The following is a 13,092-nucleotide window of genomic DNA, read 5'->3' as shown; positions in this document are numbered from 1 at the left end:
TTTAGCCAGTAATAGGTCATTGGAGACTTTAGTAAGTGCAGTTTCGGTTGAGTGGAGAGGGCGAAAACCAGATGTAGTGGGTCAAGAATAGCATGTGAGGACAGAAAATCAAGGCAGCGGCGGTGAACAGCACGCTCAAGTAATTTGGAGAGAAAGGGAAGGAGGGAGATGGGTCGGTAATTAGAGGGACAAGTAGGGTCGAGTGAAGGCTTCTTAAGGAGAGGTGTGACCACAGCATGTTTACAGGCAGCAGGGACAGTCGCAGTGGAAAGTGAGAGGTTGAGAATGTGACAGATAAAGGAATAAGAGCAGAGAGATGGCATTAAGAAGGTGGGTGGGAATGGGATCAGAGGAACAGGTGGTACATTTTGAGGAAGAAAGGAGAAGTGTAGTTTCCTCAATAGTAACTTCAGGAAATGAGGAAAGGGAATGAGGGGAAGGAGAGAGAGGGGAACGGACTAGTGGAGGGAGAGGTGGCGAAGTAGAGAATGCAAGGTTTATCTTTTGACCTTGTCGTGAAAGAATTCAGCAAGGGTCTGAGGAGATAATGAAGGGGAGTTGGGGGAGGGGGCACCTTGAGGAGAGAGTTCAATGTGGTGAAGAGAAGTCGAGGGTTAGAGCCAAGAGAGTTGGTCAGTTGGATATAATAATCCTGTTTGGCGCGTAAAAGAGCAGATTGGAAGGAGGTCAGCATGAACTTAAAGTTGAAGAAATCAGCAAGGGCCCGAGATTTCCACCAGAGGCGTTCGGCAGAGCGGGTACAGGAACGTAGGTAGCGGATATTAGAAGTCAGCCAAGGCTGGGGTTTTGTACGCCTTATAGGGCGAGTCATCAAAGGTGCAAGAGTGTCTAAGGCAGAGGATAGAGTATTGTTGTAAGAAGAAACAGCCTCGTTGACAGACGTGGATGGTGCCACAGTAGAGAGGAGGTTTGAAACATGGGAGGATAGAGATGAAGGGTCAATGTCATGAAGATTCCTAGATAAATTAGATAAGATAGGACGGGACTGGGAGGGAGGAGATTTAAGTGTGAAAGTTATAAGATGGTGATCAGAGAGGGGAAGATCAGAGGCAAGGAAACTAGAGGGTGAACAGTTGGAGGAGAAGATGAGATCAAGACAGTGACCATTTTGATGAGTGGGGGAGGTGGAGCATAGTTGGAGATTAAAGGAGGATGTTAAAGCGAGTAACTTGGAAATATAAGAGTTGGAAGGATCATTAGCAGGAATATTAAAGTCACCAAGGATGAGAGAGGTGTAGCCGCCAAAACCACAACTATTTGGTGCCTATTCTATACGGAAAATATGTGCCTACTTTTCTTTACAGACTAATAATTATAATAGTACTAATACAGTTTTATTTCTAGCCCACTGTATCTCAATCATTCTAAATGGGGAACAAAAATTGCATACAAAGTAAAAAAATCACAATACAAGACAAAAATACATAATATAAAACCAATACAAAACCATATCTAACTACAGCTTAACAATATACAATACAGTATTAAACTAATGATCCATATGCTTGAATGAGCATGTGTGTTTTTAATTCTTTAATGTACTAGGTGGAGTGCACTAATGGTTAGTGCAGCGGGCTTTGATCCTGGTGACCTGGGTTTAATTCCCACTGCAGCTCCTTGTGTAGGGACAGAGAAAGTACCTGTATATAATGTGTACAGTGCTGCATACATCTAGTAGTGCCATAGAAATGATTAGTAGTAGGTCAAATATGCACACATATTTAGAGATAGTGTAAATGTTTGTGCGTAGAATGTTTTTAAAAATGCACATAGATTGTAGTATTGTATAATCTATGCACTCTACCCATGCAAACACCTACCTGCAAAGTCCACACCATTATATATTCGCACATACCTACAGAATAGCACATATGTGTTCAAATTTGCACATAAATGACTAGAATAATGGCATTTACACATTAAAACTAGGCTTTTGATAGAATTATCCTCCAAGTGTGACTGATGTCTACTGTTATTCTTCCAAAGAAACAGAAGACAAATAACGTGGAAAGCAAATATATTAGTTGAAGATTTCCTTGATGTCTTATGGACTTTTAGGAAGTTAACCAAAACCTTTTTTAAACCCTGCTAAGCTAACTCCCTTTAACCACTTTCTCTGGCAACAAATTCCAGCGTTTAATTACACATTGAGTGAAGAAATATTTTCTCCAATTTGTTTAAATTTACTACTTTGTAGCTTCTTTGCGTCCCCTAGTCGTAGTAATTTTGGAAAGAGTAAACAAGCGATTCATGTCTACCCGTTCCACTCCAACCATTATTTTATAGACCTCTATCATATCTCCTTTAGCCACCTTTTCTCCAAGCTGAAGAGCCCTAAGCCACTTTAGCCTTTCCTAATAGGGAAGTCGCACCATCCCCTTTATCATTTTCATCACCCTCTCTGTACCTTTCTAATTCCACTATCAGGCTTATTTTCGAAAGAGAAAGACGCCCATCTTTCGACACAATCGTAAGATGGGCGTCCTTCTCACAGGGTCGCCCAAATCGGTATAGTGGAAAGCCCAATTTTGGGCGTTCCCCAACGGCTTCTTTCTGTCATGGGGACGACCAAAGTTCCCGGGGGCGTGTCGGAGGCATAGCGAAGGCGAGACTTGGGCGTGCCTAACACATGATCATCCTTGACGCATAATGGAAAAAAAAGGGCGTCCCTGACGAACACTTGGACGACTTTACCTGGTTCTTTTTTCTTACGTCAAGCCACAAAAAAGGTGCCCGAACTGACCAGATGACCACCGAAGGGAATCGGGGATGATCTCCCCTTACTCCCCCAGTGGTCACTAACCCCCTCCCACCCTAAAAAAAGTTAAAATATTGTTTGCCAGCCTCTATGCCAGCCTCAAATATCATACCCAGCTCCATGACAGCAGAGCAGTGCACGTCAGGCAGGCGGACCCAGGCCCATCCCCCTACCTGTTACACTTGTGGTGGTAATGTGAGCCCTTCAAATCCCACCAGAACCCACTGTATCCACATCTAGGTACCACCCCTTCACTCGTAAGGGCTAATGGTAGTGTTGTGCAGTGGTGGGTATGGGTTTTGGGGGGCTCAGCACACAAGATAAGGGAGCTATATACCTGGGAGCAATTTCTGAAGTCCACTGCAGTGCCCCCTAGGGTGCCAAGTTGGTGTCCTGGCATGTGAGGGGGCCAGTGCACTACGAATGTTGGCTCCTCCCACAACCAAAGGGCTTGCATTTGGTCATTCCTGAGATGGCGTCCTTAGTTCCATTATCGCCGAAAATCAAAACAACCAAGTCTAAAGATGAACATCTCTAGGGATGACCTAAATGTCAAGATTTGGGCGTCCCTGACCGTATTATCGAAACGAAAGATGGACACCCATCTTAAGTGCGGTCGCACCATGGAGCGATACAAAAGCATTATACATCCTCACTTTTGTTTTCCATTCCTTTCCTAATAATACCTAACATTCTATTTGCTTTCTTAGTCACCACCATACACCGAGCAGAGGGCTTCAATATATCATCAACAATGACACCTAGATCCCTTTCCTGGTCGGTGACTCCTAATGTGGAACCTTGCATCGCTTAACTATAGTTTGGGTTCCTCTTTCCCACATACATCACTTTGCACTTACATTAAATGTCAACTGCCATTTGGTACCCAGCCTCCAAGTCTCATAAGGTCCTCTTACAATTTTCACAATCCTCTTGTGATTTAACAACTTTGGATAACTTTGTGTCGTCAGCAATTTAATTACCTCACTAGTTACTCCCATCTCTAGATCATTTATAAATATGTTAAAAGCAGTGGTCCCAGCACAGACATGTGAGGAATCCCACTATCCACCCTTCTCCATTGATATTCTGACCATTTAACCCCTGCTCTCTGTTTTCTATCTTTTAAACCATTTTTTAAATCCACTATAGAACACTACCTCCTATCCCATGACTCTCCAATTGCCTCTGAAGTCTTCATGGGGTACTTTTTCAAATGCATTAACCAGCCCTCTCAGGCAAGAGAGGCTGGGGATCCAGCTACATAGCTGGCTGGTAGTGTTGTAAATACCTATTGGTAAAAACAGGATGAATTCACAAGGACTGGGAAAGCTGAGCAGCCAGATCACAGCATAGGGAGATTCTGATTAAGTGAACATGCTACTTCTCTCAGATACCATGGCGTAGGGGACAGAGGGTCTCTGCCTAGCATGCTTGGGAACAAGGCAAGCCAATAAGAAAAGCCCACAAGGCACTGGGAACAGAGCACATGTGCTCAAAAAGGCCAATTACCTAAAATTTACAAATGTACAGGAACTTGTAATCCACAATACAACAGGGCTTAAGTATATAAACTGCTTCTTATGCAAATGGGGGGGGGGGAGGGGGGGGGGCAAAGACAATTATAACCTATTTGTGCAAGTCATCAACATGTAGCAATTGAATTAATACTGTAGCAAAAGTATATACAAAAGTCTCTCCAGCAATTCACTTCTGTATTTCAGTCGTGCTTTACTCCTATAAGTTCCTATGTCCTACCATGAGAGTGGCAGGATCAAACACAGTTCTCCCAGTTTTTCTCCCACTGCAGGGTGCAGATAGAATTATCAATTCCCTTAGCATGATTATCATGCATGTTAGCAGTCCATTATCATTGACAGTTGGTTGACACTCTTGATGGAAACCCAGGGAGACTGAGGGGAAGGGGCACTAAAACAATCATCAATGCCCTTCCCTTACCGATTCCTTAGCGAATCGGTAAGCAACTGGAATGCATCAAGGAAATTGCATGCAAATGAGCATGGTCGCTGCTAGCTCATTTGCATGGGATTTCCTTCCAAGCCAGTTAGCCAGCTGAGCATGCACAGAGCAGCCAAGCGTTATGCTGGCTGCTCTGCGCATGCCAAGGATGTCCTTTACGACTCCTTCACTGAAAGGAAAAACAAAGTCGTCCCCATAATCGGAGGGAGATCAAAGGGCTACAAGGAGGCTCCCAATGCTGCTGGATGCTATCGGTGGCTTCTGCTCCGGCCGCCTTGCTCCTTTCTGTCTGCCCCGGGTGTTAGCAGCACGTCCGATGCCCCTCCTCCAGGTCTCTCTCTCAGCCATCACCAGCGCGTTTAGCTGTCACTGTGTCAGCTAAATGCGCTGTGATTGACTGAGAGAGACCTGGAGGAGGAGCATAATCGAAGAGACGTCCAAATAGTTTTTTGATTTGGACGTCCTCGCACGTCTCTGTTCGGCGTGGTCATTACAGAAGGACACCCATCACAAAAAAAAAAATCTCTGGGGGAAAACTTCCAAGTGCTCATCAGGGATGTCCTTTTTTTTTTTGTTAGTGAAGTAGTCCATGTTAGGCACTTTAGAAGGACAGCCCTGACGAGTACTTGGACGTGGCTAGGCAAAGGTTTCCGGCTGGTTGATTTTTTTGTTGTTGTTTTGAATGAAGGACATCCATAAACGACGTCCCTGACAAGCACTTGGATGTTTTTTTCCCGATTTTTGGGGGGTTAAATTTATAGAAGTTTTTAGAGGCGAATAAATCCCGTGCAGCCCCAACGAGAGGTACAGACCTCCCGTTAGATTTTCCACGGTTAGGCAATCGGAAAACGGTAGTGCATCTCATTACAATACGATTTATACACATTATAATACTAATTTGCTCATCTGCATTCCATTTTCTTAAGCTGCTACCGTGATAGGACAATGCCCTTTTGTGCAGGTCCGGGTTTACTACTTGCACGTCTAACTGGCTAGAACCAGTTTAAACCCCATATTAATGGCTTGTTAAGTTTAGTGCATCTGGCCCTGAGCTCAAAATGGTGACTCTCTGGTTTGGATTCCTCTAACTGTGCTGGAACCCATAAACTCTCCTGCAGAGGTGATGAATACTTTAATCCTTCAGCCTTGAGATGTTCCTGGCACACAAAGGATTGTGACCAGCTGAGATTACCCTTCCCTTTTCTGAGATTAGAAGGGATACAGCAGGGCTTCCAAACCCTCTTGCAGTCCTGACAGGGCAGTGGATCTGATACCTACACACTTTCACTCCTTTAGCCTAATAATTTACTAGTCTGGGTGACTGGTAAAGGCTTAGTATTTCTGAGTTCTACATTTGATAAGGCTTGGCTTGAAGTTCTTCCTTACAGCTGAAGGGTTAGAGATGGGAGATATGAACCTAAGATATGATTTCAATCTCAGTTTTATAGTCAGAGGAGGATTCTGCTGCCACCAGAGCCTTCCCTGATTATACTGGTCACTCCTTTTGTTCTACAAGGTTCTTGCATCTTCTATCTCTTTCTGGAAAGTCAGAAAGTTAGAAAGTTCACCTACAAGACACCAGTCTGCCTGCCTACCTGTGAGGTCAGCAGGTTTTATTCTGTTGGCGGATTGAAGAGATGCACAGACGAGTCAGGAAATACTGTTTATTTCTGAATTCCTCAGACGGTATCCCTATATCTCTGGTGGTCCAGTAGAGGTATCCTGGGCAGGAGTGATCCCCATTGCTGTTGCCCCTAGAAACTCCATGTGCTAAAATGGCTGCTATGAGCTCTAGTGACAGTCTCACGGTACTACAACTAGAGCTAAGCAACAGCCATTTTAGCACATGAAACAACTAGGAGCATAAGCAAGTGGGGATTGTTTCTGCTCGAGATACTCCCACTAGACCATAAGGAAATAGGTAGGTCCTAGGGGGGGATAGTATCAGGTAGGGTGGCCAGTCTCAGGGGGGTTAATCTCAGGGGGGAGCTGATAACAGGGGAATTCTGGGAGAGGGGTCAAAATCAGCAGGGGATGGTTTGGGAGGGGGTGTCTGAATAGACAGAGAGTGGGGGGTGGGAGAGAAACTGACAGAGGCACTTATGCAGGTTCCAGCCAATTTTCAGCCAGGACCTACATAAGTATTTTATGTGGGCCCTGGCTCAATATTAGCTGGGACCCGCAAAAGTGCCAACAACCAGCAAATGTCTGGTCAGACCCAGATATTCAATACCGATGCCTGGTCACAATCCAGAAAGGTCTGATCATGGGGGGGGGGGGGGGGGGGGGGGGGGGGGGGGGGGGGTCATGAGGGGGGATCTAGTCATGGGGGAGGCAGGAAGGAGGAAATGTCAGCCACTACCCAGAAATTATATGTTACTGGATGATATTCAGTGTCAGACCCACATAGCTAAATGACCAATGGTCATATTTGGTCAATTATCTATGCAGGCACAGCACTGAATATTGCTGCTACCCACAAAATTGCCAGCTCCTCTTCAATTGCATCCTCAGAATGCCCTCTCTCCGGTCCACATTATAAACGCTGGCCTGCTATTGGTGGCCAGTCGTAGAGTGCAATTTAGGCAGGTAGGATCCTTTCTTTGAATATTGGATGGTATGTTATATTGCTGTCTATGCTGTTTTAATGTTGCATAAGAATTATCACACACTGAATTTACCATAATGAAAAAAGACTTAAAAAAATAAAGAAATGTTTCTTTTAGAATTCTCTAGCTTTTAAGTAATAATTTTAACATTTTAGGAATGGAAGCATAATTGCTGATTACAGCATTTTAACAGAGAGCTTCAAAATTCAAGACATCGAGGATGCAAACAGCGAGTAGTAGCAAATCTGTCTGAATATTTGAGCTTGGGGATTCACCGATTACAGCAGTACTTTCCCGTAAGATTCCTCTTCTAATGTTTACTTCAGTTTACTCATGTTTAGTGTAGAGGTGTGGAGGTCAAAATTTTTCATTTTCCTTAGTTTTTCATGTTATCTATGGGATTTTCTTAAGGGGGGTGGTGTATTTTTGTTTCAGGAAAATATTGTCAACAGTACACGCTATTGTGAAATAGTATGCTCTTTTGCTCAAATACAGAACAGAACTGACATAGAAACAAACCTCAAAATGTTGGGGTTTTCCCATGTCTATTCAAAGAATGTTCATCCTTAATTTAGTGCAATAACAAAACAAAAGTATTAGAATATCAACATTTGTACAATTAAATTGTAGATACTTGTGCAAAAAAATCTTTGTAGCATGTAAAAGCCCATGTGTGCCTAAAAAGAGCACGCTGTGCAGAAAAACTTTAATGTGGGTAATTCTATCACAGGGTGCTTAATAAAGGTGCTGAGTATGGTGCCTATTCTATAAAGAAAAGTAGGCATCTACTTTTCTTTATAGCATACTAATGCAAGTGGCTAAAAACTTGTTTACATTTAGGCATGATCACTTACATCAACCCTATAGCTGTTAGTATGAATGCCTGTAAATTTATTTATAAGTTCAAGTTTATTAGTAATGTGATATACCGCTAAAAGGAAATCCGTCTAAATGCTGTACAATAAAAGAATTGGAAGGGAAAGTTGGAAAAGAACTACAATATAGATATAATAGAAAAAAAGTTGAGAGGAAGAGGGAAGCAAGGCAACAGAGATGAGGAAAGATAATTGAGGAAGCTCTCCAGAGAATGATGCTGTCAACCCACGTACCTGACGTATGAATCAAGGAGGAGTAGGGCCGAAGGTTTCAACAAAGAGATGAGTCTTCAATTTGGTCTTAAATGTGGATAGGTTAGTTTCTTGATGTAGGGACATGGGGAAAGTATTCCAAAGACAAGGGCCTGTTACACTAAAGATTTTATTGCTTATAGTGGTAAGGTGAATGGAGGAGAGCGAAGGTGTACAGTAAGTTGAGATGATTGATAAGAGCACAGGTCGCTGGGGGCGGGGGCAGTATGGGAGCAAGTATTGAGAAAGGTATACAGGAGATTCTGAACAGATGATCCTATGGGTAAGCAACAGCAGTTTGTAAGTAATCTGGTGCTCAACTGGAAGCCAGTGTGCTTCACGGTTGTAATGGCCAGTATTTCTGAGGAGCATATAGCCACGTTTTGCACCATTTGCAGGTGGTTAAATCTCCTTAGCAGGCTGTTGCAGTAGTCTAAATTAGAGAGTACTAGTGAATGCAGAAGAACCCAAAGGGCAGAGGGTAGAAAGAGGCGATGGACTGAGTACAACAGACAAAGCTTGAAAAAGCAGGATTGAACTAGTTTAGAAATGTAAAGCCTGAAAGAGAGGGTGTTATCAAGGATCCAGACAAAGTGAGAGAGAGGGAAGTGTTGGCTATAAGAAGAGGGAGCAGCTAATGAACGAGTATGATCAAAGATCAAAGCACTGTATTCCCAGAATTAGCAAGAGCATACGATGAGCAAACCAACCAGCTATCTGGGTCAATTTGTCATTGAGAGGAGAGATAGAAGATATATCATCAGGGTCCAGGGGAGCCAGGTCCTAGATATCATCTGTATATGCAAACACAGAAAGATTAAATGATACTACAAAGAACAGTAATGGGGCTTAAAAAGGTTAAAAAGTAAGGGTGCTAAAATTGACCTTGAGGCATGCTGCATGAAGGCATAAATTGTGGGAAAACTGATTTTTCCAGTGGACAGAACAAGTTCTATTAGTCAAGAAATGAACGTAAACAGGCCAGGGCAGTTCCCTGGACCCCTATATCAAACAAGCGGTGGAGAAGTACAGCATGATCCACTAGATCGAAGGCTGTGGATAAGTCTAAAGAAATCAGAACTATAGAATTCTTGCGGTCAAAATGGTGCAGTAGGAGTGTAACGAGATCATATATAATATGATCTCAGTGCTTTGGGTTCGGTGAAAGCTGATCTGCTGGTGGTGAAGAGCCTGACAGAGTTCAAAATGATCCTCTAGTTAATGGTATACAATTCGTTCAGTGAGTTTGGACACAAATAGCAGATGGACAATAGAGCAATAATTTGTAACTGAGGTGGCAGGAATTTTGGGATCCTTAATCTTCAGAATTATACATGCTTGCCTCCAGGCTTCGGGAAAGAGTACTTGAGATAGGGAGTAAATGACCATACTATGTAAGAAGGGCAGCAATGTGGAAGAGAAGTGTTTAACCAAAACTGATGAGGAGCTGGGTGGAGGACAGAAAAGTAGTGAGCTGTTGTAAGGAAGGGAGAGGGGGTAAAGGAAGTCAGGAAGTGCTCAGGTTTACAGTAATACTATAATTTACACAATACTGTATTCTCTACTCATCTTCTGCCTAGACTCCACCCATGCTCATTCATTCCCACTGGAACGGTGCAGGCCATCAAATCATGGCACATCCTTTTCCACTAGTCAGTAATCTATAAGAGATCATTTTTTTTTACTATCCAGATATGCTCTGCCTTCCTCCCTTGTAAACTAAATGGCTCCTTAAAGAATTACCCCCAACATTACCATTAAAGGAGCCTTAGAAGGTATTAGTATGACATGCAAAATTTTGTGTCTGTGCATGCAAATGAGGGGACTACATGGGGATAGTTCTTTAAGAACTGCATAGTCTCATGTGGCAGGAATGCATGTAATGGTAGTATATTAGTCATTTACACAATAAGTAGCTACCAGAGGCATAGCCAGACCTCGATTTTCGGGGGGGGGGGGGGGGCTGAGCACAAATTGGGAGGGGGCACATTTTACCACACCTCCCCACTCCTCTCCACCCCACCATAACCCCATATACCTGGGCTGGTGGGGGTCCCCAAGCCCCGCCAGCAGAAACCTTCCTATGGCGATATTCGGCATTTTCTGCCACTTGCAATACTATTCTATGCAGAAAAGTATTCACCTACTTCTTTTCTGATTATAATAACAGCATTCAACAAGCCAAAGTCTTTGTGTAAGAAGTAAAACAGCAGGGCAGACTTTAAAACACTGTTTCCCTCACCACATAACTTTTACACAGATAGACTTCACTTGGTAAAGCATTCCAGTAAGAGGTGACTACTACAGAAAACATTTTTTCCTTCTCCCCAAGTCTGGGATACTAACTGCTATGAAGCATGCAAGGAAAGCATTAGACAGGAAACCATTAAGGGCCTTACTCTATAATGTTATTCTTCTAAATTTATGCTCCTAAAATTTATGTTCCTAAATTTATGAGCATAATTTATACTCCTTAATTTACGCTCCTAAATTACAAGCCTAATCTATTTTGGAGAATAGATTAGGCTCTGCATTTTAGGAGCATCAATTTAGCAAGCATAAATTCTGCTCATAAATTTAGGAGCATAACCTTACAGAATAAGGCGCTAAGGGGTAAATTCTATAACTTGACACCTCCAGTTAGGCACACTGATGTCGCACGCATCGTTGCGAATTCCATAACTGCATCTGTGCACCAAGATGCCATTATGAAATACCAGCGTAAACCTAAATTGTTGCAACATTTATGCCAGGTGAATGGAAGGCATGAATGGGAGAGCCTAATAAGTGCACTGTGAAATTGTGTATAGCTTATAGCATTTTGTAAAGTTATGCCTGTATGTTGGAGACATGTCCATGCGCCTTCCATGATCCACTCACATGTACACATCTCTTGCTGTTATGCACTTAGGGGCCCTTTTACACAAGCGCGGTAGGGCTACTTCGTGGGTAGCACGTGCCAATCAGCATAACCGCCAGGCTAGTGCAGGAACCCAGCAGTAGTTCTGAAGTTGGCGTGCACAGTTTCCCGCAGTAGAAAATAATTTTCTCTTTCTACTACGGGGAACGTTCCCGACGGTAATCAGCAGCGCACCCGCATTGCCACTCACTGTCCTATTACCGCGGGGTTAGTGCGTGAGCCCATACCGCCTACTTAATGGGTGGCAGTAAGGGCTCAGGCAGTAAATAGCTGAGCGCTAATTTTAATAATAGTGCATGGCCATTTACCGCCCCATTTTTTAAAGGCTTTCGCCCTGCCACACTAAAAGTAGCTTAGCAAGTGCTAATTTCAAGTGCCAAAACTAGCGCAGGCCACTTTTTAGCGCAGCTTAGTAAAGGACCCCTAAGACCCTTATGCTACCTTATAGAAAAGTGTGTAGTCTAAAATAGACTTGGCGCCCAATTACAGATTGCCTTTTAACTATATACAGAAAGATGCAAACCTTACCTCCCAATCCCCATTTCCTATAAATAAATGCATCAAATTACATGGTTCACTGTATCAAAAATACTATTTTATTTATTTTATTTTATTTTTTATTTCAGCGTATTTGATATACCGCTATAGCCTACAAAAGTATAAAGCGGTTAACAATGTATAAAAACAAAGATACAGGTAAAGGAAAGAAATAATCCTTAGATCAGGGAGAAAAAATGGTCAAGGAAGAGGGTGGGAAAGACATAGAAAACAGATAGGCTTTCAGGGCTTGTTTGAAGGCAGGAAATGAGGACTGGTTACGTACAGTGAGTGGGAGGGTGTTCCATAGTTTGGGCCTAGATAGCTGAAAGCTGAATCATGGGTGGTAGTCAGACAGATCTGCAAGGGAGTGGGAAGGGTCAAAAGGTTGTGGTCTGCAGAGTGAAGGAAACTTAGAGGGCGTGTAGGGAATGAGAAGGTTGTGAAAACAGTACCATGCTTACTCTTAAGCCCTTATCCAACCACAGATAGCAGTCATCTAAGAGGGACACTAAGGGCCATGTTTACTGAAGCTTAGCACATGCTATTGGTTCTAAAACAGTTTCTGTTCTATGAAAAATCCTGAAGCCTAGCTGAAAATGGTCTCAGAAAGAACATTCACTTAAACTCCTGTAATACAACATAAACAGCATGCTCTGTTATGTCCCTCAACATAGGAGATTAGATACAGGTCTAAAATTCCCTACCGCTTATGTCAGTGAAATAAGTTTATTTAGCATTGCTGTAATCAATACTCATTTAGTATACCTGGAAATGATCTTACTTGCAAAGACCTATTTACCAAGTGGCTAACTCAAACTACCAAATTCTCCTTAACATGCATCTAACTTGCATGTTATGGGATGAACAGTAGATTGGTCAATATTCAAAAGCCCAGTGAGTGGCAGCATATCCTGATAAAAACAACGAAACAAAAATGGCCTAGAATTTACAACTTTTAATCTGGACAATGGCTGAAAATGCCCAAATAACTACTCAAGATATTGGTGTATTAAAGCCATTAACCAGTGCCATTAAAAATTACATTGGCCAGCTCAGTAACTATATACCTATAAATCTGGTATTGACTGTCCAGCATCCAATACCATGATATAGAATAGATGCAGAACTCTGAATATC

General features: G+C 42.7%; 1 protein-coding gene across 1 annotated transcript in view; it reads left to right on the top strand.

Moving 5' to 3' along the window:
* The window catches only part of ADGRF5 (adhesion G protein-coupled receptor F5), a 180,512-nt gene that overhangs the window by 70,732 nt on the left and 96,688 nt on the right, over nucleotides 1–13,092 (top strand). The window contains exon 9 of the mRNA XM_030195136.1: nucleotides 7,524–7,597. Within this exon, the coding sequence (XP_030050996.1) occupies nucleotides 7,524–7,597 (74 nt within the window). The remainder of the gene's footprint in view (nucleotides 1–7,523; nucleotides 7,598–13,092) is intronic.

The sequence above is a fragment of the Microcaecilia unicolor genome, chromosome 3, assembly GCF_901765095.1.
Source record: "Microcaecilia unicolor chromosome 3, aMicUni1.1, whole genome shotgun sequence".
Lineage (NCBI taxonomy): Eukaryota > Metazoa > Chordata > Amphibia > Gymnophiona > Siphonopidae > Microcaecilia > Microcaecilia unicolor.
This window is presented reverse-complemented; position numbering and strand designations above follow the sequence as displayed.